This window comes from Lithobates pipiens, unplaced genomic scaffold (genome assembly GCF_037356315.1).
Source record: "Lithobates pipiens isolate NorthernLeopardFrog02 unplaced genomic scaffold, aLitPip1_a1.2 Scaffold_16, whole genome shotgun sequence".
Classification (NCBI taxonomy): Eukaryota; Metazoa; Chordata; class Amphibia; order Anura; family Ranidae; genus Lithobates; species Lithobates pipiens.
The window spans coordinates 314,139,403-314,161,765 of record NW_027507748.1 but is presented as its reverse complement, the minus strand read 5'-3'; the positions used below and the strand labels follow the sequence as shown (position 1 = coordinate 314,161,765).

The window sequence follows — 22,363 nt, the reverse complement described above, 5'->3', positions numbered from 1 at the left end:
AATTTTACTTAAACGCCCCTGTTAAACAGGGGCAGAAAAATTGGGCCTTAGGCACTGGTGCCATCACACTGCAACCTCTGCCATACACTCTAGTTTTATTGCAGGAATTAGCCCTGCTGCAAAGCATTGCATCAAAAATTGTACTTAAACGCCCCTGTTAAACAGGGGCAGAAAAATTGGGCCTTAGGCACTGGTGCCATCACACTGCAACCTCTGCCATACACTCTAGTTTTATTGCAGGAATTAGCCCTGCTGCAAAGCATTGCATCAAAAATTTTACTTAAACGCCCCTGTTAAACAGGGGCAGAAAAATTGGGCCTTAGGCACTGGTGCCATCACACTGCAACCTCTGCCATATACTCTAGTTTTTTTGCAGGAATTAGCCCTGCTGCAAAGCATTGCATCAAAAATTGTACTTAAACGCCCCTGTTAAACAGGGGCAGAAAAATTGGGCTGCTGGCATCACCCAGAACCAAAAATGTTCTTCCAACATATCAGCGGAGGAGGAAGAGGATAGACAATCAACATAACAGGACAGTCACTCAGCATCAGCATAGGCAGTCTTGAAGGGATGTGGTATTTCAAAAAAAATTATTCGGTTACATCAGCTTCAGGTGCTTGGTAGCTGTGGGTGATCCAAGACTGATTCATCTTGATGAAGGTCAGTCGATCAACTGATTCGGTGGACAGGCGCACCCTGTGATCGGTAACGAAGCCACCAGCAGCACTGAAGGTGCGTTCCGAAAGAACGCTGGATGCAGGACAGGCCAGTAGCTCAATTGCATACTGTGCAAGCTCTGGCCAGTGATCCATCCTCAAGACCCAGTAAGCCAGAGGATTTTCAGTGGGAAAGGTGTCCAAGTCTGACCTTGCCCCTAGGTATTCCTGCACCATGTAAATTAGACGCTGGCGATGGGTGCTGGAACCAATCATACCTTGGGGCTGCGGACTAAAAAATTGTCTGAAAGCATCAGTCAGACGGCCACCTTCTCCACCGCTCCTTCTGACTGATGCCTCAGCAACACGTTGTCCAGGACCAGGAGTTTGTGACCTCCCAGTCTCTGGGAACGCGTTGCACAGAGCTTTCTGCAAGGCCTCCCGGAGATGTCTCATCCTCTGCTCCCTCTGCGATGGCAAGATAAGGTCGGCAACCTTACCCTTGTACCGTGGATCAAGGAGAGTGGCCAGCCAGTAATGGTCCCTCTCCTTGATCCGAAGAATACGAGGATCCTTCCGCAGGCTTTGCAGGATCAGGGAGGCCATGCAGCGTAGGTTAGCTGAGGCATTCGGTCCGGAGTCCTCTGGGTCACTAAGGACAACATGATCCGCAGCTACCTCCTCCCAGCCACGTACAAGTCCACGTGTTTCTTGGGACTGTAAATCATCCCTATAAGACTGCTGCTGCTGATGCTGAGTGCCAGCCTCCACCTCCATGCTGACACAATCATCCTCCTCCTCCTCTTCCTCCTCCTCACCCTCTTCCTGTGTGATGGGTGGCACAGCAGGAACACTGTCTGGATAAAGGGGGCCTTGAGAGGCAAGGAAGTCCTCCTCTTCCTGCCTCTGTTCTGCCTCAAGTGCCCTGTCCATTATTCCACGCAGCGTATGCTCCAAGAGGTGGACAAGAGGTATAGTGTCACTGATGCATGCACTGTCACTGCTCACCATCCTTGTGGCCTCCTCAAACGGTGACAGGACAGTGCATGCATCCCTGATCATGCCCCACTGGCGTGGTGAGAAAAAACCAAGCTCTCCTGACCCTGTCCTGGTGCCGTAGTCGCACAGGTACTCATTGATGGCCCTCTGCTGCGTGTGCAGCCGCTGCAGCATGGCCAATGTTGAGTTCCATCTGGTGGGCATGTCACATATAAGGCGGTTCTTGGGCAGGTTCAACTCCTTTTGGAGCTCAGCCAGCCGAGCACAGGCATTAAATGATCGGCGGAAATGCACACAGACTCTCCTGGCCTGTTTCAGGACATCCTGTAAGCCGGGGTACCTGCCCAAGAACCGCTGCACCACCAGGTTAAGGACGTGAGCTACACAGGGCACATGGGTCAGTTGTCCCTGTCGGAGGGCGGAGAGGAGGTTGGTGCCATTGTCGCAAACCACCATTCCTGGCTTAAGCTGGCGTGGCGTCAACCACCTCTCGGCCTGCCCCTGCAGAGCTGACAAAACATCCGCCCCAGTGTGGCTCCTGTCCCCCAAACAAACCAGCGCAAGCACGGCATGGCATCGTTTTGCCTGCGTACTTGCGTAGCCCCTGCAACGCCTACGGAGCACCGCTGGTTCTGAGGACAGAGCACTGGAAGAGGCCATGGAGGAAGAAGAAGAGGAGGGGGTGGAGGAGAGAGGTGTGTCACAACCAATAGTAGCATTTTGGAGGCGTGGTGGCGGAACAACCTCCAATACTACTGCACCTTGTCCTGCATCCTTCCCAGCAGCCAGAAGAGTGACCCAATGGGCCGTGAAAGACAGGTAACGTCCCTGTCCATGCCTGCTGGACCATGAGTCAGCGGTAATATGCACCTTACCGCTGACCGCCCTGTCCAGCGAGGCAAGGACATTGCCTTCCACATGCCGGTAGAGAGCCGGAATTGCCTTCCGTGAGAAAAAGTGGCGTTTGGGGACCTGCCACTGAGGAACCGCACATTGTACAAACTCACGGAAGGGGGCCGAGTCTACCAACTGAAAAGGCAGCAGTTGAAGTGCTAGCAATTTAGCCAAGCTAGCATTCAACCGCTGGGCATGTGGATGGCTGGGAGTAAATTTCTTCCGCCGGTCCAGCAGCTGGGGCAGGGACATTTGTCTGCTATAATCGGACGTGGATGTACCACTAGCAGAGTTCCCGGAAGCACTTGGCTGTGACACACCTAATTCTACACCTTCATTCCTCTCAGAGCAGGTTTCAGAGAGGACTGAAGGTCTAGTGGGGTTGGAGATGCCAGCTGATGAGGAGCAAGGAGAGGTCCGCTTTGTTCTTTGGTGTGGGTCTTTGAGGTATGCTTGCCAACGAGCTGCATGGCAGGTCAACATATGTCTGGTCAAGCATGTGGTGCCCAAGCGGCTGATGTTTTGGCCACGTGAGATACGCTTGAGACATATGTTGCAAATAGCAGCGGTGCGATCTGATGCACTCGTCTCAAAAAAGGCCCACACCAAAGAACTTTTAGAATAACGCGCAGAGGAAGCGCTCTGCGCAGGCGGAGCTCTGCGGTGTGATTCAGTCGGTGTGCTGCCCCTAAGCTGGCCCCCGGAGGGCATCCTGCCTCGTTGGACATGTGCCTTCTCCTCCTCCTCCTCCCTCCTTCCAGGCACCCACATGGAGTCAGTGCCCTCATCATCCCCTCCCTCTTCATCGCTGTAGCAAACCTGGCAGTATGCTGCAGCTTGTGGAACATGACTGCCAGATTGCTGTCCTTCTTGAGCATCCCCTCTCTCTGTGCTCACGCTACTGCCTTCCTCTAGCTGAGTGTCATCATCAGAGCCCACCAAACACTGGGCATCCTCCTGGAGCATGTACCCAACACTGTGCTCAAAGAGTTCAGGAGACTCCTCAGGAGGACGTGGTGGGTCTAGGGAAGGAGTCACTGATGATGACATTGAGAGGAGGGACGACGATGTGTTAGCAGCTGCTTTTCTACTACCCTGAGACTGGGTGAGAGAGGATGAGGAGGATGAAGAGGGCTTGGTCATCCACTCTACCAAGTCGTTGGCATGTTGCGGTTCAACATGTCCAGCTGCAGAAAAGCAGGACAAGCATGTCCCATGGCCACGTGCTGATGACAATGCACCGCGTCCCCGACCAGCACTGTTGTCTCTAGACACAGAGCCTGCTTGCCCTCTTTTATCGGCTCGCGCCTGTCTGCCTCTCCTTGCTGGCCTTCCAGACATGGTAATGGCCTGAAGGGAGTTGGGTAAAACAGTAGTTGGGTAGTTTATATTGTGCTGGAGGCACACAACACCCACTAACTCCTGCAGATGCCTTTTTTATAGAACAGCAGAGTTAAAGGGGTATATACAGATGTATACTGTGCTGTGCTGGAAGCACACACAACTTCCAATAACTCCAGCAGATGCCAATCGGGCCCAAATAGAGAACAGCTATGTAGGTGGATAATAGCGGTATGTACTGGGTACAGAGCAGGCACACAGCACGCACTATCTCCTGAGTGACACTGCTGACTGCAAGCTCTATTGTTAAAGATGGACCACTAGCTATATAGGTGAGGTGAATATCACGGTGTATACTGCGGTCAGGGCACGCAGACAATAACAAGAAAACAGCAGAGTTAAAGGGGTATATACAGATGTATACTGTGCTGTGCTGGAGGCACACACAACTTCCAATAACTCCAGCAAATGACAATCGGGCTCAAATAGAGAACAGCTATGTAGGTGTATATAGTGGTATGTACTGGGTACAGAGCACGCAGACAGCACGCACTAACACTACTGACTGCAAGCTCTATTATTAAAGCTAGATCACTAGCTATATAGGTGAGGTGAATATAGTGGTGTATACTGCGGTCAGGGCACAGACAGTAACCACTACACAAGAGCAAAATAGTAAATCAGCCAAAAACGATTGGTGTGTAACTGTGTTGAAGGTACACAGAACACCCACTGCTTCAGATGCTAACAAACACTACACGAGGCCGCCTGAAAGGCAGCTTTATATAGTGTGGGGCGTGCACTACACAGTCTGAGCTATGATTGGCCACAGGCAGGATGCCTGTGGCCAACCATTGCTCTTCCCGCTACTGGCGCTGCGATTGGCCAAGCATGCGGGGTCACAGTGCATGCTTGGCCAATCGTGAGACAGCAATGCATTGCGCCATCGCAGTGCATTGTGGGCCACACGAATTTTGCCGCGAACGGCCCAAACGTTCGGAATTCGGCGAACGCACGAACGACCGATGTTCGAGTCGAACATGCGTTCGACTCGAACACGAAGCTCATCCCTAATATCAACCAAATTAGGGTAGGATAGGTAATAGTTAGAACCCCTATCAGGCGTTTACTGCTATTTGATGACCTGTGTTCCTGTTGCATATTTTTACTTTTGTCAATAGAAGAGGAAAAAAAGGGTAAATCTCTCTAATGCCGCGTACACACGACAGGACTTAAGTCCGGCAGACTTTCGACGGAGTTCTGACGGAGTTCTGACAGAGTTCTGACGGACTTTCCGAATGAACGGACTTGGCCACACACAATCACACCAAAGTCCGACGGATTCGAACGTGATTACGTATGACTGGACTAGAATAAGGAAGTTCATAGCGAGTAGCCAATAGCTGCCCTAGCGTCGGTTTTAGTCCGTCAGACTAGCACACACACGAGCGGATTTCTGGGTCCGGCAGAGTTCTGTCGGAAAAATTTGAAACATGTTCCATTTCTAAAGTCTGTCAGACTTTTGCAAATCAAAAGTCCGCTGCAGCCCACACACGTTCGAATAGTCTGCCGGAATCATTCCGTCAGACTTTTGATGTTAAAAAGTCTGGTCGTGTGTACGGGGCATAACAGACACCTAGATAGCCATAAAAACCAGACAGGGATACTAATCCTTCCCGATTAAAAAAAAAAAAAAATGTTTTGGGCTTGGCTTTTTGTCTACACTTTAGGGTCTGCTTTAAAACTAATAATAATATTAATACATTACTCAGTAACACTCAAACTGCCCACACTTAAAGCATTCACTGCTTGAGAAATTCTATGGGGCATATTTCTAAAGCAGTAAAAGTCATTTTCACCAAACATTCATCGGTGGTGAATCAATCACTGTCATTTAAAAAACAAGCACCAGGAAGAGTCACCTGCAGTGAACATTTGATGAATGTCGGATTCTCTGTTTTATAAATATACCCCATTTTTCACATATTTAGTACTGCAAAATGTAAGAAGTTTTGCAAAGAGACAATTGACTTTTCAGGAAAACATATTTTATCAATAAAAAACATACATCTTTATTTAGACATTTTATAAAAGCAGAACAATATTTAGAAATCAAACCAGCGGCGGTTGGGACATGCAGGAGACATCCAGGGTGGATGGATGAAGCACGCCATGTGAGACATACAGGGCTTAATTTCACCACAGTGGTACTGGAAAGCATTACGCTAATGGCCATTTTGCCTGAAAGGATAATGGTGAATTACTTCCTATGTAAACCATATAACATTTATAGATGGTGATTCTTTGGGAACATTCCATGGCCTATTCCAATAGCCTCTGGGTCTGGACACTGCCTCCTGAGAAATTGTACATCCACAGATGCAGAATTTAATAGTTGTACAGAAATTGGAAGATGGCCTTGTCCAGGTGAGGAAATAGGGGGATTGGTTTGGCCCATTTTAAAGCTTGTAAACGCCAACACTAATTCATGTTTTATCCAATTATTCCCTTCACCAACAGATGTATGTGATGTCCAACTAGACTATATTACCAAAAGTATTGGGACGCCTGCCTTTACACGCACATGAACTTTAATTGCATCCCAGTCTTAGTCCGTAGGGTTCAATATTGAGTTGGCTCACCCTTTGCAGCTATAACAGCTTCTACTCTTCTGGGAAGGCTGTCCACAAGGTTTAGGAGTGTGTCTAATGGGAATGTTTGACCATTCTTCCAGAAGAGCATTTGTGAGGTCAGGCACTGATGGGGAGAAGACCAGGCTCGCAGTCTCGCTCTAATTTATCCCAAAGGTGTTTTATCAGGTTGAGGTCAGGACTCTATGCAGGCTAGTAAGGTTCCTCCACCCCAAATTCACTCATCCATGTATTTATGGACCTTGCTTTGTGCACTGGTGTGCAGTCATGTTGGAACAGGAAGAGGCCATCCCCAAACTGTGTTGGGAGCATGAAATTGTCAAAAATGTCTTGGTATGCTGACGCCTTAAGAGTTCCCCTCACTGGAACCAAGGGGCCACTGAAAAACAACCCCACACCATAATCTCTTATCCACCAAATGATTTGGATCAGTGCACAAAGTCCATAAAGACATGGATGAGCGAGTTTGGGGTGGAGGAACTTGACTGACCTTGACCCAATAAAACACCTTTGGGATGAATAAGAGTGGAGACTGCAAGCCAGGCCTTCTAGTTCAGTTTGGGTTCACATTGTAGCACACTCCGGCTCACAGCAGGAGTTCGGTGCGTTCCCATTCACTGCTTCGGATCTGATTTCAGCCCAATTTTTGGGCTGATTTCGGACCTGAAAAGGATCAAAAGACGCACAGGACTCCTGGTGCAATTTGCACCAGAGCCACTGTGGAGATGTGTGAACCGGCTCCATAGAGAGCCGGTCACAATCTCCTGATATGCAAATTGGATGCAGAAAATCCACATCCAATTTGCAACAGTGTGAACCCAGCCTCAACATCAGTGCCTGACCTCACAAATGCTCTTCTGGAAGAATGGTCAAACACTCCCATAGACACACTCCTAAACCTTGTGGACAGACTTCCCAGAAGAGCTGAAACTGTTATAGCTGCAAAGGGTGGGCCAACTCAATATTGAACCCTACGGACTAAAGCCCCATACACACTATCAGATTTTCTGCTGATTTTTGTCTTCAGATTTACCAAAACCATGTAGTGCAAGGGCCTGTCTGATTGCATATAAATTGAAACTCCTAAGGTTTGACCTCATATTATATGGTTTTGGTAAATCTGAAGACAAAAATCAGCAGAAAATCTGATAGTGTGTATAATGCTTAAGACTAGGATGCCATTAAAGCTCATTTGTATGTGTGTAAAGGTAGGCGTCACAATACTTTTGGTAATATAGTGTATATGTAGATAGGGGATTCCACCTGAGCATTTCTGCTAGGGAAAAATTTTCTCACATACATTGTAAGTTGGGGACACCTTTAATAGTTATAAGTAGAAGTTGATTTTACGTTGTCTGTAGGGTGCCCACATACCGGCCTGGTCCGCATCTGGTCCGCATCCGTATCTGATGTCCTCCGTTTGCATTAATCTGTTTTTTGTATTTAACTAACTTATGTAAGTAAAGTAACATTGATAGTAAGTAAAACTATGATGCTTAAACTTAATTTATGTAGATATCCATTTTAAGCTTCTGAGCAAGCGCCTTTTTGAGTGCAAAACTGGTTGAGCAGAAAATACCTACCATGGGCTGCAGCAATCCCCGGTTGATTGTTACCGTGTAGATCACCTATTGGTGTTGTTTGCAATTATAACTTTGTGTTGGGGCAGTTAGAAAGTCCTATGGGTGAAATTAATATACATACAATTTTTTTTATATAGTTTGATTTTAAATATTGTTCTGCTTTTATAAAATTGGCTAAATAAAGATGTATTTTTTTTTGTTTTTTTTTATTAATAAAACTTATGTGCCTGAAAATTCTATTTTCTTTTCCAAAACTTCTTCTTGGATTTGATAGGATGTGGTACAGTATATTGTACTGGTGTCCACAGTGCCACCTTGTGGTGACACTTTTTACTTAATCTATCTAATTAGTTGTATTTATTTTAGTAGATGCTATCTTAAGGGCCCTTTCCATAAGCGGCTTGCATTTTGATCAGCTTGGAATCCGTGAACAGATTCCCTGCTGAATCACAGCTAAATAGGACAGATGTCACTTTTGTGAAATCCCTGTTCGTTCAGCTTCATGGGCCCATGTTAGAAAAAGAAAAGGATGCAAACCTATTCAGTTTTTTTTTCTTTTTATGGGGGGGACCTAGGTGGATTTAGAGGTAATCGGATGTAAATGGACATGCATCCTTTTACATCCATCTAATTAATACTTACTAACATTTAGCATCTATTTAGATCCTCCTGAAAACTACTTGACATCTACTTGATCTGGCCTTGCGTATTGAAGCAGGATTGCAGCTAAACTCCTTTTTTTTTCTAGTTTTTGAGGGTTAGAACCTCCATCAGGTTTTAAATTGGTGTTTGTGTTTTATGAACAGTAACAATTGTGTCTGAGCTGAGACTAAATGAACACTGAGTTTGTTTGTTTTTTTGACTAAAGCTGGCGAGTACAACATCTGGTGTAGCTCTGCATAGAAAACCAGTCTTCTTCCAGGTTCTATTGCCAAAGCTTTAATTAACCCCATTCCCACCTGCCATATAGACAAATGACAGCCGGAAAGTGGTTTCATTATCCTGACTGGGATTCATACGACGTCCAGGAGGATAAGCCGCTACCGCGCTGGCATTCGGTGGTGTTGTGTGTCAGTCTGGCACACCGCATCTCCGAGCTAGGTAAAGAGCCTATGATGTAGGCTCTTTACCATGTGATCAGCTGTGTCCAATCACAGCTGATCACAGTGTAAACAGGAAGAAGCCGTTTATCTGCCTTCCCTCCCCTGGCACTGACAGGCGCGAGTAGAGGAGAGCAGATCAGCTGCTCTCCTGATGGGGGGGGGGGGGTCTGTGCTGATAATCAACGCATTGATTATCAGTGCAGACCCATTGAGAATGCCCACTTTAGACCACCAGGGATGCCCAATTCAGACCACCAGGAAAGCCCACTTCAGACAACCAAGTGAGCCCACCAGGGGTGCCAATCAGTGCTCATTTGGATGGCACTGTATGCCCATCAATGATGCCTGCTAGTGCCTCCTGATCAGTGCTGCCTATCAGTGCCATCCATCAGTTCCCATCAGTGCCGCCTATAAGTGCCCACCAGTGCCTACTTCAGACAACCAGGTGAGCCCACTAGGGCTGCCAATCAGTGTCCATTTGGATGGCACTCTATGCCCATCAATGATGCCTGTCAGTGCCTCCTGATCAGTGCTGCCTATCAGTTCCATCTATCAGTGCCACCCATCAGTGCCACCTATAATTGCCCACCAGTGCCACTTATGAGTGCCCATCAGTGCCACCCATGAGTGTTCATCAGTGCCACCTATCAGTGCCCATTAGTGCCGCTTATCAGTTCCACCTATCAGAGCCCATCAGTGCTGCATATAAGGGCCTCATCATCAGTGTCCATCAGTGCCACCTAATCAGTGCCAATCAGTATTGCCTCATCAGTGCCCATCAGTGAAGCCTCATCAGTGTTCATCAGTGAAGGAGAAAACTGACTTATTTGCAAAGTTTTGTAACAGAAACAAAGAAAAACTTATATTTTTTTAAAATTTGGACTGGTCAGGAAGGGGGGGAGTGCCTTGTATTGAAGTGGTTAAACAAGCTGAAGTCAGAAGCTGATTGGCTTCCATGCACAGCTCCACCAGAGTGCTCCAGTGTTAGGAAATCTACCCCAAAGTTTTTCCTTGCTAAGCTGATTTTGTTTTATGTCTGTGTCCCTGTTGGAGGTGTTTTCCCACACTTCCTATCACAGTGACCACCCTCTTTAAGACTGGTGGTACAATGATCAGTCTAAACCTGGTCCAGTGCTCTAAAGCTACTTCAAGCCACCATTGGTGGTAACGAGACTATAGAACGGTCAGTGCATTCATTTATGTCACATTTAATAAATCAGGCAAGCATTGCATTTTTTTTTTTGCAAATAGTTAATATCTTTGTATATAACCAAAATGCATAAAATGATCTTAAACATCTACTTTGTTTACAGTATTTTTACAGCAATATTAACATTTCAGTTAAATAAAAGAATCAAACTTTAGCTAGATATAAAGATAAGGCCTCAATTTACACCAAAATCAAAAGACGTATTGAAACTTTATACAGTAGCAAATTACATGTTATTGAGACAATTCCTAGAGCATTAACCGTAAAATGCAATATTTAAAAATGGCTACATCATTCAATAACATTTCCTCAGAGCAACGGCTTTTATAATATATTGCTTAGTTTTATACAAAGCCTAGCTTATAGCATTTTGCTTATTATACATTGCTTGGGTGATAAGGTTTATCCAAGCCGACAGGTGTGTAACAGTCCCTGTGCCAGCAGGTACCACTGGGAAGATCTGGGGTGGAAGGCACAATAGGCAGATCACAGCATATCTCTCGAATTGCGGATGGCACAACAAAGGACCATACTGAAGATCATACCAAAGATCTATGAATAAAAAAAAATATATAAATCCATTTACATATATACATAAAATACAACTACATTCTAACAGGTAAATATTACACCAAATAACTTCTTAAAGTACATTTCAATTTAAAAACAAAAAAATATAATTTATATCCGTTTATCAGTCCTTAGATGCAGTGGTTACAACAGCTTTTATTTTCCAGGCTAAAGCTTAGTACACACGATCAGAATATCATAGGAAAATATACAGCTTTTAAATTGATCGTACGACAGTCTGATCGTTAGTACACAGCTTTTGTGAGACAATCAGGACAGGTTGTGTGAAATTATCCGATGGGACAAACACAAAGATTTCTTTCGTATGATACCAAATTTTCCTTTAATCAGTACAGTATTTGTAAATACAATACATTACATCACTTCCAAATTTTGTATTCTGTCGTACATTTTCTTAATGTTAGTAAACACTTTATTTTCAATATGAAACTAGCATGCAAAAAACAAAACAAAAAAACAGACGATCATTTGTCCGATAATCTCATCGTGTTTACGAGGTTTAAGAATATTTTCAGCAAATATAGAAAATACAGTACATACTGATCTTGCAAGAAATGCAGTAAGAAAGGACAAACTGCCTTATCTTTATTGTGTAAACTACTAGTCCCTTCAATCCAACACCCAATGAAGATAAACTAAAGCATACAGTCCAGACTATGTGGTAACCATGGCTCCCTCCACAGATACAGTGGAGCAATGAGTGTAAAAAACTGGACTGGAAGTGTTTTAATTTGCAGGATTACCAGAGGTAAAAAAGGGAAAAGGCTTGTACAATTAAAATGAATGCAGATACACAGCAAGGACTGGTAAGTTGCAATACATCTAAGGGCACTTTGACACTGAGGCACGGGGGCATGTCGGCGGTAAAGCGATGCTAGTTTTAGAGGCGCTTTTTGGCCACTAGCGGGTCACTTTTAACCCCTGCCGCATAAAGGGTTAATAGTGCCCACAAAGAACCGCTGCTGCAGCGCTTTGCAGGCACTTCGGCGGCACTGCCAATAGATTTCAATGGGCAGGGGTGCTTTAGGAGTGGTGTATACATCTCTCCTAAAGCGCCTCAAAGATGCTGCTTGCAGGACTTTTTTTAACATTACACAAGCGCACCACTCCAGTGTGACAGGGGATGCGTTTTACAGGCGCTATGCAGGCGCTATTTTTAGTGCTATAGAGCTTGTAAAGTGTGAAAGTAGCCATAATGTATTTTGTGTTTGAGTTGAGATTCTTTTTAACCATTTGCTGACCGTCCCATAGCAGCTTTACAACTACAGGGCAGAGGCTATGTGCTGGATCACTTATATGAATACATGAACCTGCACTTCTGCATAGGGTCATGGAGAGCCCTATCTCCAGAGTCCCCTGGGCACTTAAAACCACGTCAATTGTGGGGCTTGAGCAGTGAGGAAGGAAGGGAACCTGTGATTCTCCTTCATCTCCCCCCCCCCCCCCCCCAATTCTTTATTTCCAGTTTAAGAAAGGTTGCACGTACTCGCAGGTGAGGCAAACCTGCATAGTATTTAACATGAACAAAGAAATTGATATTGGTTTGCCAAACCAGCTCAAAGAGCATGTGTAGAATAAAAAACATGCCTAATATTAATCCATAATAAAGAGTATACTGTGAACTAAAATCACAGAATGGAATTTTTCATTTAGTTGAGGTGTTGTAGGGGAAAGTTAACTCGGAATTATGAAATGGATTGAAGGGACAAAGGAGGAAAATGTGGATGAACCAAGAGTTGGAAGAAGAGAGAAAAAAGGGGAGATTTTTTATTACATATATCAGCGTAGATATGATATGAGTTAAAGGTTATAATATGTGTTAAAGGTCTCAAGGTAAAATCCCCCTGGGATGGGGTAGAGAGATAAGCAAAAGGGTGAATTAGAGCCTATACTCTCAACCAGTCATGCTAAGCGCTTCCTTGAAAAGGATGTAGACAGGCCTTAATGGAACGTGTGAAGGAAGCTTTCTATTCCTCCTTAACTGTAGACTGAAAAGCTGCTGCATAATTAGAGGAAACCCTTTATCAAATACAGTAGAAGCATTTTTTTTTTAATTTCTGTTTTGTCTTTCAGAGAGGAGGTCAGATCCTCCATGTGCATGGTGTTGTTTATTTTGGAGTACCATTGGCTTATAGTGGGCAGATTGGGTTGCTTCCAGTTACATAGGATACAGGCCTTTGCTGCATTAAGGAGATGGGTAAAGTTTTTTTATATCTAGATTTTAGAATAGGCATCAGGTGAAGTAAATAAACTGCCGGATTATTTTCAAGGTATATACCTGTAAAATGGAAGATTACAGGTAGGATCTGGGACCAGAATTTTTGGATAATAAGGCACTTCCACAAAATGGGTATAAGGTCCCCGTGAGGAGCTTTACATCTCAAGCACCTGCCATCAGTGTCTTTATGCAGTATATGCAAGCCAGTATCAAAGGGGTCTGGTCCTGTACCACCTGGTCATGATTTTATAATGGAGTTCTTGAAATTTGTTACAAATGCTTGACTCATGCAAAGAAAATTATATGTTATTTTTGCATCTCAGTGAAAGACTTTTGTAAATACTTTGCCCATTTTTGCAGAAATTATTTGGGGGGGGGCAGTTTAAGATTCAAAAGAACTGATGTGAGGTAGACATTGTGCCCGTTTGTGGTCCTTTCAATGAGCATAGATCTTCGAATACCAGTTGGAAAAGATCTGGTATTTGCCTAGTGTCTAGCATGGAACTGACTCTGTTGAATCCAAATATTACAAAATGTTATTGTTTCGTCTCAGAAAGAAGTTAGGGTGTCCAATGATTGGGGTCTTTGGCAATGGGTAGACTGGAATTCCCCATTTCTTCATCAAAGGGAGAAAAGCTTTCAGCATAGATCCAATTAATTGATGATATTTTGCTTGGAGTTGCCCTGGCGAACCAGCCCACGGGGTTTCCTCTATAAGGAAGGGTAGATAATCTTGCTCGATGGAAATCCACAATATGGATTGTTTATTACAATGCCAGTCCATAACACAGGCCAAGTGTGTGGCAGTGTAATAACGGACGGGATCTGGAAAACCTACTCCCCCATTACAACACATTACAATACATTTTTACAGATCCGGGAAGATGATCTTCATTCATCTGACCTGAAAAAACTGGATGAATGCCAGAGGACACTTTCTGATTTTACTGGAATTTGAAAAGGTAAATATTACTTAAAATAGAACAATAAGTCTTAAACATGACAAATTAGTTAGTGGTCAGAGGGATCCCTGAAACCAGTTCTCCTGGGAGGGGGCAACCACCTTCTTGCCCCTTTTGGGGGCAGGGGTAGATAGTACATAGGCCCACCATACCAACACCACCTAGAAGCCAGGAAACATGCAGGCTGCGATCAACGTAGCAGGGGGGCTGCATGCCTGATACGATCTTGTTATGGGAGTAACATCTGCATGTGTGTTGTACTGGGCTTGTTTGCTCTTTTGAAGTAGGTCATGTTTTTTTTTATTTTTTTTTATGCAAAGGCTAAAAAAAAACAGCATGCAACCTCTCCCTTCCCAAATAAACCAGCAGACTAAACTAGGCACGAGGGCTGTCTACCTGATGCCTGACAGCCTTTGCACTGCAAAATTCCAGGTAAAAGAAATGAAAAGTACAGTTTTCTGGTGGAGCCAGAATAGACTTCCCTGGCAAAATGAATTTTCAAGGATCACATAGGGGGTGGTCTGGGGTAATATAAAGGGTTCAACAAGGATTTTAAAGTATTGACTTTTTTTAAACATTTGTTCTAAAAATATTACTACATGTTCTACAACCTGTTTTTAAATTAAGCTATTTAAAAGAGAATATATTTCCTACATTCGAATCATCTTGGGAGCTAATATCTACATTATCTACTTAGAAGCCAGCTGTGTAGCTATTTTAGAGCATTTAAGAGAATGAATGGATTTATCATAATTCTGTTTAATGATTTGAAATGAGTGCACCTGTTTCTGCGCTCTAGCAGATTAACATGTTTCTATTCAATATGGAGGAATGGTCTATGTAGTCATGACACTAAAAACAAAACACGAGTGTTTAAAGGAAACATTATATTGGCATTTCTTATCAAGATGAGTGGCTGACTGCAACTTGAAGTATTAGATTACATGGATGGATTAATTGTACCCAAAATGCAATAAACTTAATCTGAATTAAAAGGCAAAAGGTTAAGTACATGGAAGTGAGTTAATGTTTTACGGTAAGAAAGCACTCTGGGGGGAATTTTACAAGAGGATTAATAAGCCCAACATTCACCAAAATCTTTATGTATCAAGCCAAAACTAGTGAACATTCACCCATCATTTGCTCAGTAAGCATGACATTTGGAAACACCTGTTTCCAATAGGAAAGGGTCTTTTCTGTAACATTTTCCTTATGTAAGAACAGAGTGAATGTTATCATCCCTGCAGATTCCCGACATGCTCCTCATGCTGGTTTTAATGAAAAAGTTTATGCATGAACCCCTAAGCATGTTAGGCCTGAAGATTACACAAAACCACCCAACATATATACAACAAATATATTTTCTGAAAGCAAGAGAATAAAATTGTGGTAATTCCACTTGGTATTATTGCAAAGGTCTAGGAAACACCAAATATCAGTAAAAAACACACTAAAGTGAATTTTAGGGCAAAAAAACGCAATAAACTACCCAACATGTCAAACCTTAAATTTGCGTGCACCTGCGAAATGGCGGCAAACTTCAGTACCCTATATTTTCTACAGGTGATGCTTCAAAAGTCCTCTATACATCATCAGTTTAGTGTTGCGGAGAAGGTTTTGTGCTAGAATTATTGCTCTCACTCTGGTACACGCTGCAATATGTAACATGTTTATTGCAATCGTGTTTTCAGGCATAGCCCCTGACGCATATGTTTATGCTCGTATGTGCATATATGTGGGGGTGGGGGCCTCCATTTTTTTGGGGGGGGGGATTTTATGTGCTTGGGTGTAACTCTACTTTTTAGGAAAGAAAATTATTTTTGTTTGCTTACCTTTTTTTTCATCACTTAGGGCCAAAAAATCCCCTAGGTGATGATTTTTAGGTGACACGTTCTCTTTAATGAGCCATGCAGGGTCTACAAGACCCTGTGTGTCTCCTCTGGACTCCACTGAATATATTGCAATGCACATCGCACTGCAATACACCCCTTTCTGGCAATGTTAGCCTGGGAAAGTGACAGGGGGACAAGGAAGTGATGTCATACATGTTGCTTTTGAGGTCACACCACTTAACCAATGTTGGCAAATTCAAAAAGTTCATCCACGTATCAGTACTAATCAACCGCCACCTCTTAGCAGCTACTTCAATGGACCTCCACCACTCAGTGAGCAAACAGGTCCCTTACCAGTAAGGATGAGCCGAACACCCCCAGGTTCAGTTCACAAATTTTAAAGGTTTATATGCAAGTTATTGTCATAAAAAGTGTTTGGGGACCTGGGTCCTGCCCCAGGGGACATGTATCAATGCAAAAAAAAGTTTTTAAAAATGTCAGTTTTTTTGGGAGCAGTGATTTTAATAATGCTTAAAGTGAAACAATAAAAATGAAATATTCCTTTAAATATTGTGCCGGGGGGGGGGGGGGGGGCGGTGTATAGTATGCCTGTAAAGTGGTGCAGTTTTCCCATATTTAGAACAATACCACAGCAAAATTACATTTCTAAAGGAAAAAAAGTCATTTAAAACTGACCGCGGCTGTAATGAATTGTCGAGTCTATATATAGAATATAGAAATATAGAAAACTCTCTCTCTCTCTCTCTCTCTCTCTCTCTCTCTCTCTCTCTCTCTCTCTCTCTATATATATATATATATAGAAAAGGTGCTTTGCTGGGCTACTCCAAGGCACCCTCCCCATGTTGAGGGCATGTGGCCTGGTATGGTTCAGGAGGGGGGTTCTCTCTTGTCCTCCCCCTCTTTTCTTCTGGCGTGCCAGGTTTCGTGCTCAGATAAGGTTCTGGTATGGATTTTGGGGGGGACCGCCACACCATTTCTTTTTACATTTTGGCAAAGGGTTCCCCTTAAAATCCATACCAGACCTGAAGGGTCTGGTATGGATTTTGGGGGGACCCCCACGCAATGTTTTTAAAATTTTTGGTTCAGGGTTCCCCTTTATATTCATACCAGGCCCAAAGGGCCTGGTAATGAGCTGAGGGGGGGGGGGGGGGGGGGGAACCCATGCCATTCTTTTCAATGAGTTTTATCTATATTGCCGAGACGCAACAATTCATTACAGCCATGATCAGTTGCACCACTTTACAGGCAAACTATAGACACTCCCCAGGTATGAAATTTAAAGGAATATTTCATTTTTATTGTTTCACTTTAAGCATTATTAAAACCACTGCTCCCAAAAAAAACAGATGTTTTTAAAACTTTTTTTTGCATTGATACGTGTCCCCTGGGGCAGGACCCCCCCCAAACAATTTTTAGGGCATTAAATTGCATATAAGCCTTTAGAATGAGCACTTTTGATTTTTCATGTTAATGTCCCATAGACTTTAACAGTTTATCTTCACCAGAGGCCAGTGTCTGTGGCTTGACGTTGCCAGAGAGATAAAAGCAAGCGTGTTTGGGCCTTGCTGGTGATGCCAAATGATTTGGTAAGCAACCCGTTTGCTCACTGGTGTGGTGGAGGTCCATTGAAGTAGCTGCAAAGAGGCAGGGGCTGATTAGCACTGATATGTGAACGAATTTTTGGAATTTGACAACTTTTGGTTAAGTGGACAAGTCACTTTTATGGTCATTTAAGTGGAAGCAGCAGTGAACTCCACATTTATGAACTTTTAGTAAAATGTTTGCACTTTATAATAATTTTGCAGTTTATGTTATATATTTTGTAGAATATATGAGATAGATTTGTGTTTGTTGTTTTATATACAGAGTGAAGTAGCTGTGAACGGATCGGAGAAGACTTGCTTCACTCACAAATGTGCATATAAAATTTTGCACATAATTTCTTCCAGAATCTCACGGGTTATTACCAGTGTAGGAGATGTCAAGTGTGTGCATTAATGGGTGTAAAAATAGGAGGATAAACACTTTTGTTTCAATCAGTACTTTACAAACTATATCTATATTAAACCATTTATCACATGCACCGCTACTGGTGTGGCCTATATGCTACAGTGCCCATGTGGCCTCCAGTATTGAGGCAGACCAAATGGACTTAGCAAGTTAGGCTGAATGAGCACATAAGTAACATCAGAAAGGGCTTTAAAGCGGATCTTCAGTCATTCTTTCAACTTTCCATCTATTAAATCTTCTGCCCTTGCTGATTTAACTTTGGATTTTTGGATTTCTGCCAGTAAATACCTTATACAGCCCACTTCCTGTTTCTTGTCTGGTAAAAAGCCTAGGCTTATAACATCATGCACAGCTCTCTTTCTCTCTCACGCTCATGAGAGTTTGCCAGGAAGGGAAGGGGATGAGTCATACGAGGGCCAATGAGAGCTTGAGAGTTTGCCAGGAAGGGAAGGGGACGAGTCATAAGAGGGCCAATGAGAGCTGCAGAGCTGGTGGTGTGCCTCTGTATGTCTGTGTAAATCTAGGAAGTGAACAAACAGCAGCTGTAATCTTTTATCCTAGTCTCTTGTTCAATTCCCTGTTCTCTCACTTAATGAATTCAGTACTGTTGATATGGCCTGTTATTGTTATTCCTGTTGGGAAATGAACAAGAGAATTATGTCTTCTAAAATTGTAATTTTAAATTTTTTGTACTTGTATGATGATGGGAGTAATTCAGTGTGGCTGATCCTTGCTCTGAGTTGCAACTATGGTCTAAAGGGGAGTTTATTTCCCTTTTTGTACATAAAGTTCTGTATTACTATATAGTTTTCTATTATGGCTAACACTGACTCTTGGTAGTTAGTTGCCATATTAAGTTTTGACCACTAGATGGCCTTACAATATCCCGATGGCCTGGTGGCTCCACTATGGAATTTAAATAGGTCTTCCGGTATCGTTAGATTTTTTAATGTCAATTTTAATAAATCATTTTTTGGTATGACACCCATATTGATGGTGGGTTTCCATCTAACTGCTCGGTCTGTTTACCCGTGCCTGCCCGTGATTTCGTTGTAAGATATGGAATCATATAGATTATGAACAGGCATTATATAAATCAAGCCCCAGATGATGCCACATGTGATGGACTGCTTGGACGGAGCGATGTGCTGATGTTATCATGTGTTTTCATTCACAGAAGTATGGGTGGCCTGGTGTATGTTCAGCTGGTGAGGATTTTTCTTATAGAGCTATTTACGATTTATGGATGTAGGTGCAATTTTAATTTTAATAAGTCGAGTCAAAAGGTTTTTACATTATTTGGCGTATTCTCTTCCATGTTTTTAGAGATGAGCCTATTGGGGTATTGGGGTCAACTGCCTCTGAGGGGATCCTTTAGAAATGCTCCTGGAAAAACCTGGCCGGGTTGTTTGGCCACATGCGCTGCTAACCTTTCTTTAATTAGAGGGTCTTATGAAGCTGGTAAGCCTGCATTCTTCTCATAACAAGGTGTCGGAGTCACGGCTTTGTTTTTTTTAAAAGGTGATGGATGTCTACTATACACATAGATCTTTTTGAGCATTTAGGAGGAAGATCCTTTATCCACTTTTCACAAACTTTCTAATTGCACTTGGACTTTTTTTTGTTTTAGGTTTGCCTTCATTTGGTGCAAACTGCACGTGTAATATATTTATTGTTTATGTTTATTTATTGTAATTTTTATCAGTATTAAGTAGCACAACTATTTTATGGCAAATTTGAGTTGCACTGTGTTTATATCTCACGGTAGAGTTGATGCTTTTGTCACTATATTATTTTATTTTATCATATTTTATTTTTTGCCTTAAGCACAGTTTCTTTTTTAATTTTACATAATTTTGCGTGCTGACTTTTATTTACATATTTGGCCAAACATTGGTGAAGTTAGCACATCTACATTTTTAATCTTTAACTAAACATTTCCTGGAAATGACTATTAAATTTCTGCATTTTCTGCTGAAAATGCAATCATTGTGTATTGGGAGAGCTAAACCTATGTTTTCAATACTCTCAGGAGCATGTAAACGATTCTGCTCCATAACAGCTGCTGGTCTCATTCCAGCATCCTGGTTTTGGCTGTGATGCATTCTCCCTGTCTGTCCAGCTGCAAGGTGATTGATGTAGCCAGGCTCTGGGTGGAGACCAAACCTGATTTAAGCTAGTCAAGCCTGTAGTCTTATGCCCCGTACACACGATCCGAAAATCGTACGGAAAATACCGCTTTCGAAGCGATCGTACGATAATCGGATCGTTAGTACAGAGCTTTCGAGTGCCGATTAGGACAGTTCATCCGATATTATTCTATCGGACATGCACGGAAATTTTTTTCGTACAAGGTCAGATCGTACGATTTTCGTTTAATCAGTACAGCTATCGTTCGAAAATGCAATACAAATGCGTTACAACACATGACATCACTTCCAAAAAAATTTTCTGTCGTACGGGAATTTTCGTGACTTTAGTAAACTCATCAGATTCGATCTGAGATCAACATGCAATAAAAAACGGACGATCATTCGTCCGATAATCTCATCGTGTGTATGGGGCATTATGCTTGGAATAGTGTTTGTAACACGTGCTTCAAGCTCCCTGTTTGTCTGCCCTGTTCTGCTGTTACGATCCCCCTGTTTATGACCTTGGATCACATATTGGACTTCCCTCAAAACTCTGCCTGCCTTTTGACTAGGGATTGGACCCTGACTACTCTGAACCTTGCCTGCCTTGTACCTGGACTGTCATTGAAACAATATGCCTATCTGCCTACCGCAAGTACCTGCTCGCTGTGCTCTGCTCAAGTACCTGTTTATTGTGCTCAGTTCGTGCCTGCCCCAGTGCGGTGGTCAGGCACTATAGAATTGTTTATAGGAACTAGGTGCCATCAAGCGCCAGTAGGCCTGCTTGCCTTATGGGAAAGGAGGCTGCTATAGGTGAAGAACACAGAAGGTAGCTATAGTGCCTGACCACTAGTACTAGGGGAAGGCATTACAAATATAGGTTCCACACTCCCATGGTTAACGTTTTACTTTTTTTTAAGTAAACAAAACAAAAAACAGAATATGCCCCTTCACCCTATGTTGACACCAGCCCACATGCTCTTCAGTATTTGGGGTGGATGTCCTTTGAGTTGACATCCAAAAAACAGCCCCTACCCTCCTGAAGCCTGGGTGCCTGATTCTTAGATGGTGTTTCCAAAGAAATGGGCTAATGTGCCACCTACCTGTCCACTATGTTCACTTGGACCTTAACCAACTCATACAGAACAACGGCAGGTAGCCATATTGCATTACATTTACAGAAAATGACAATGCTGCAGATTGCAAAGGAAAGGTAATTTTTAATAACATTCAATTACAACATGACAATTGTATATGTTATATTATTATTTCTTTATTTGCTATTTTTTTTCCCTTCACAAAAAAAAAACTATTTTACATAAAGGTGTCCTGCAGTGGGACTAATGCAGGGACGGGATCTCAAACGCAGGATGCCAGGGAAGGGAGGGCTGCCAAGAGAACTTTGGGGAAAGAGTTTCCTGTGACATTACTACCCATAATTGCTCTGGTTATCATTTTCACTTGGCCTGAAAGTGAGGGAAAAATTTTAGGTTGTGCCCAGAACAGGAATAGAACAGGGGGAAATCTTCCAAAGGAGACAACTGTTTAAGAGGACATTCCCTTACTTTGGAGAGATGTCCTCTCACTTATTCTTGTGTCTAGAGTATGATAACCATTCCTTACTCTATTCAAAAGAAAAAAAAAAGGTTTACTATACTTTATTATGTAGCTGATTGTAATTCTGATCCTATGGTTTCCATACTTTTTGACTGAGGCGGCGTACACACGGGCGGACTGTCTGCCGAAACTAAGTTTGTCAAACAGTCCGCTCAAACTTTTGAATGAACGAACTTGCCCACACACGGCACTTTTTGAGCGGACAAATACGGCAAACTAAGTTCGTCGTACTAAGTCCGCGCAACTTTTGAAATGAACGGACTCGCCCACACACGAGGCAACAGTCCGCTCATTTGGAGCGCGTGTCAAGGTAGGCGGGGCCCGCGACGGAGACGTCGCGGGCTCCGCCGCCTGGAATGAACTTAAAGGGGAAACCCAACGGCGAAAAAAATCGGCGTGGGGGTCCCCCCAAAGTCCACAACAGACCCTTGTCCGAGCACGCTACCCGGCCGGCCAGGAAAGGGGGGCGAGCGAGCGCGCCCCCCCTCCTGAGCCGTACCAGGCTGCGTGCCCTCAACATGGGGGGTGCCTTGGGGAAGGGG

At 43.4% G+C, this 22,363-nt stretch overlaps 1 protein-coding gene across 1 annotated transcript in view; it reads right to left on the bottom strand.

Moving 5' to 3' along the window:
- Window positions 1-5,917: 5,917 nt before the first annotated feature.
- Window positions 5,918-22,363, bottom strand: part of TSPAN2 (tetraspanin 2) — a 232,753-nt gene continuing 216,307 nt past the window's right edge. Inside the window, exon 8 of the mRNA XM_077481633.1 lies at window positions 5,918-10,990. Within this exon, the coding sequence (XP_077337759.1) occupies window positions 10,925-10,990 (66 nt within the window). The 3' untranslated portion in view covers window positions 5,918-10,924. The remainder of the gene's footprint in view (window positions 10,991-22,363) is intronic.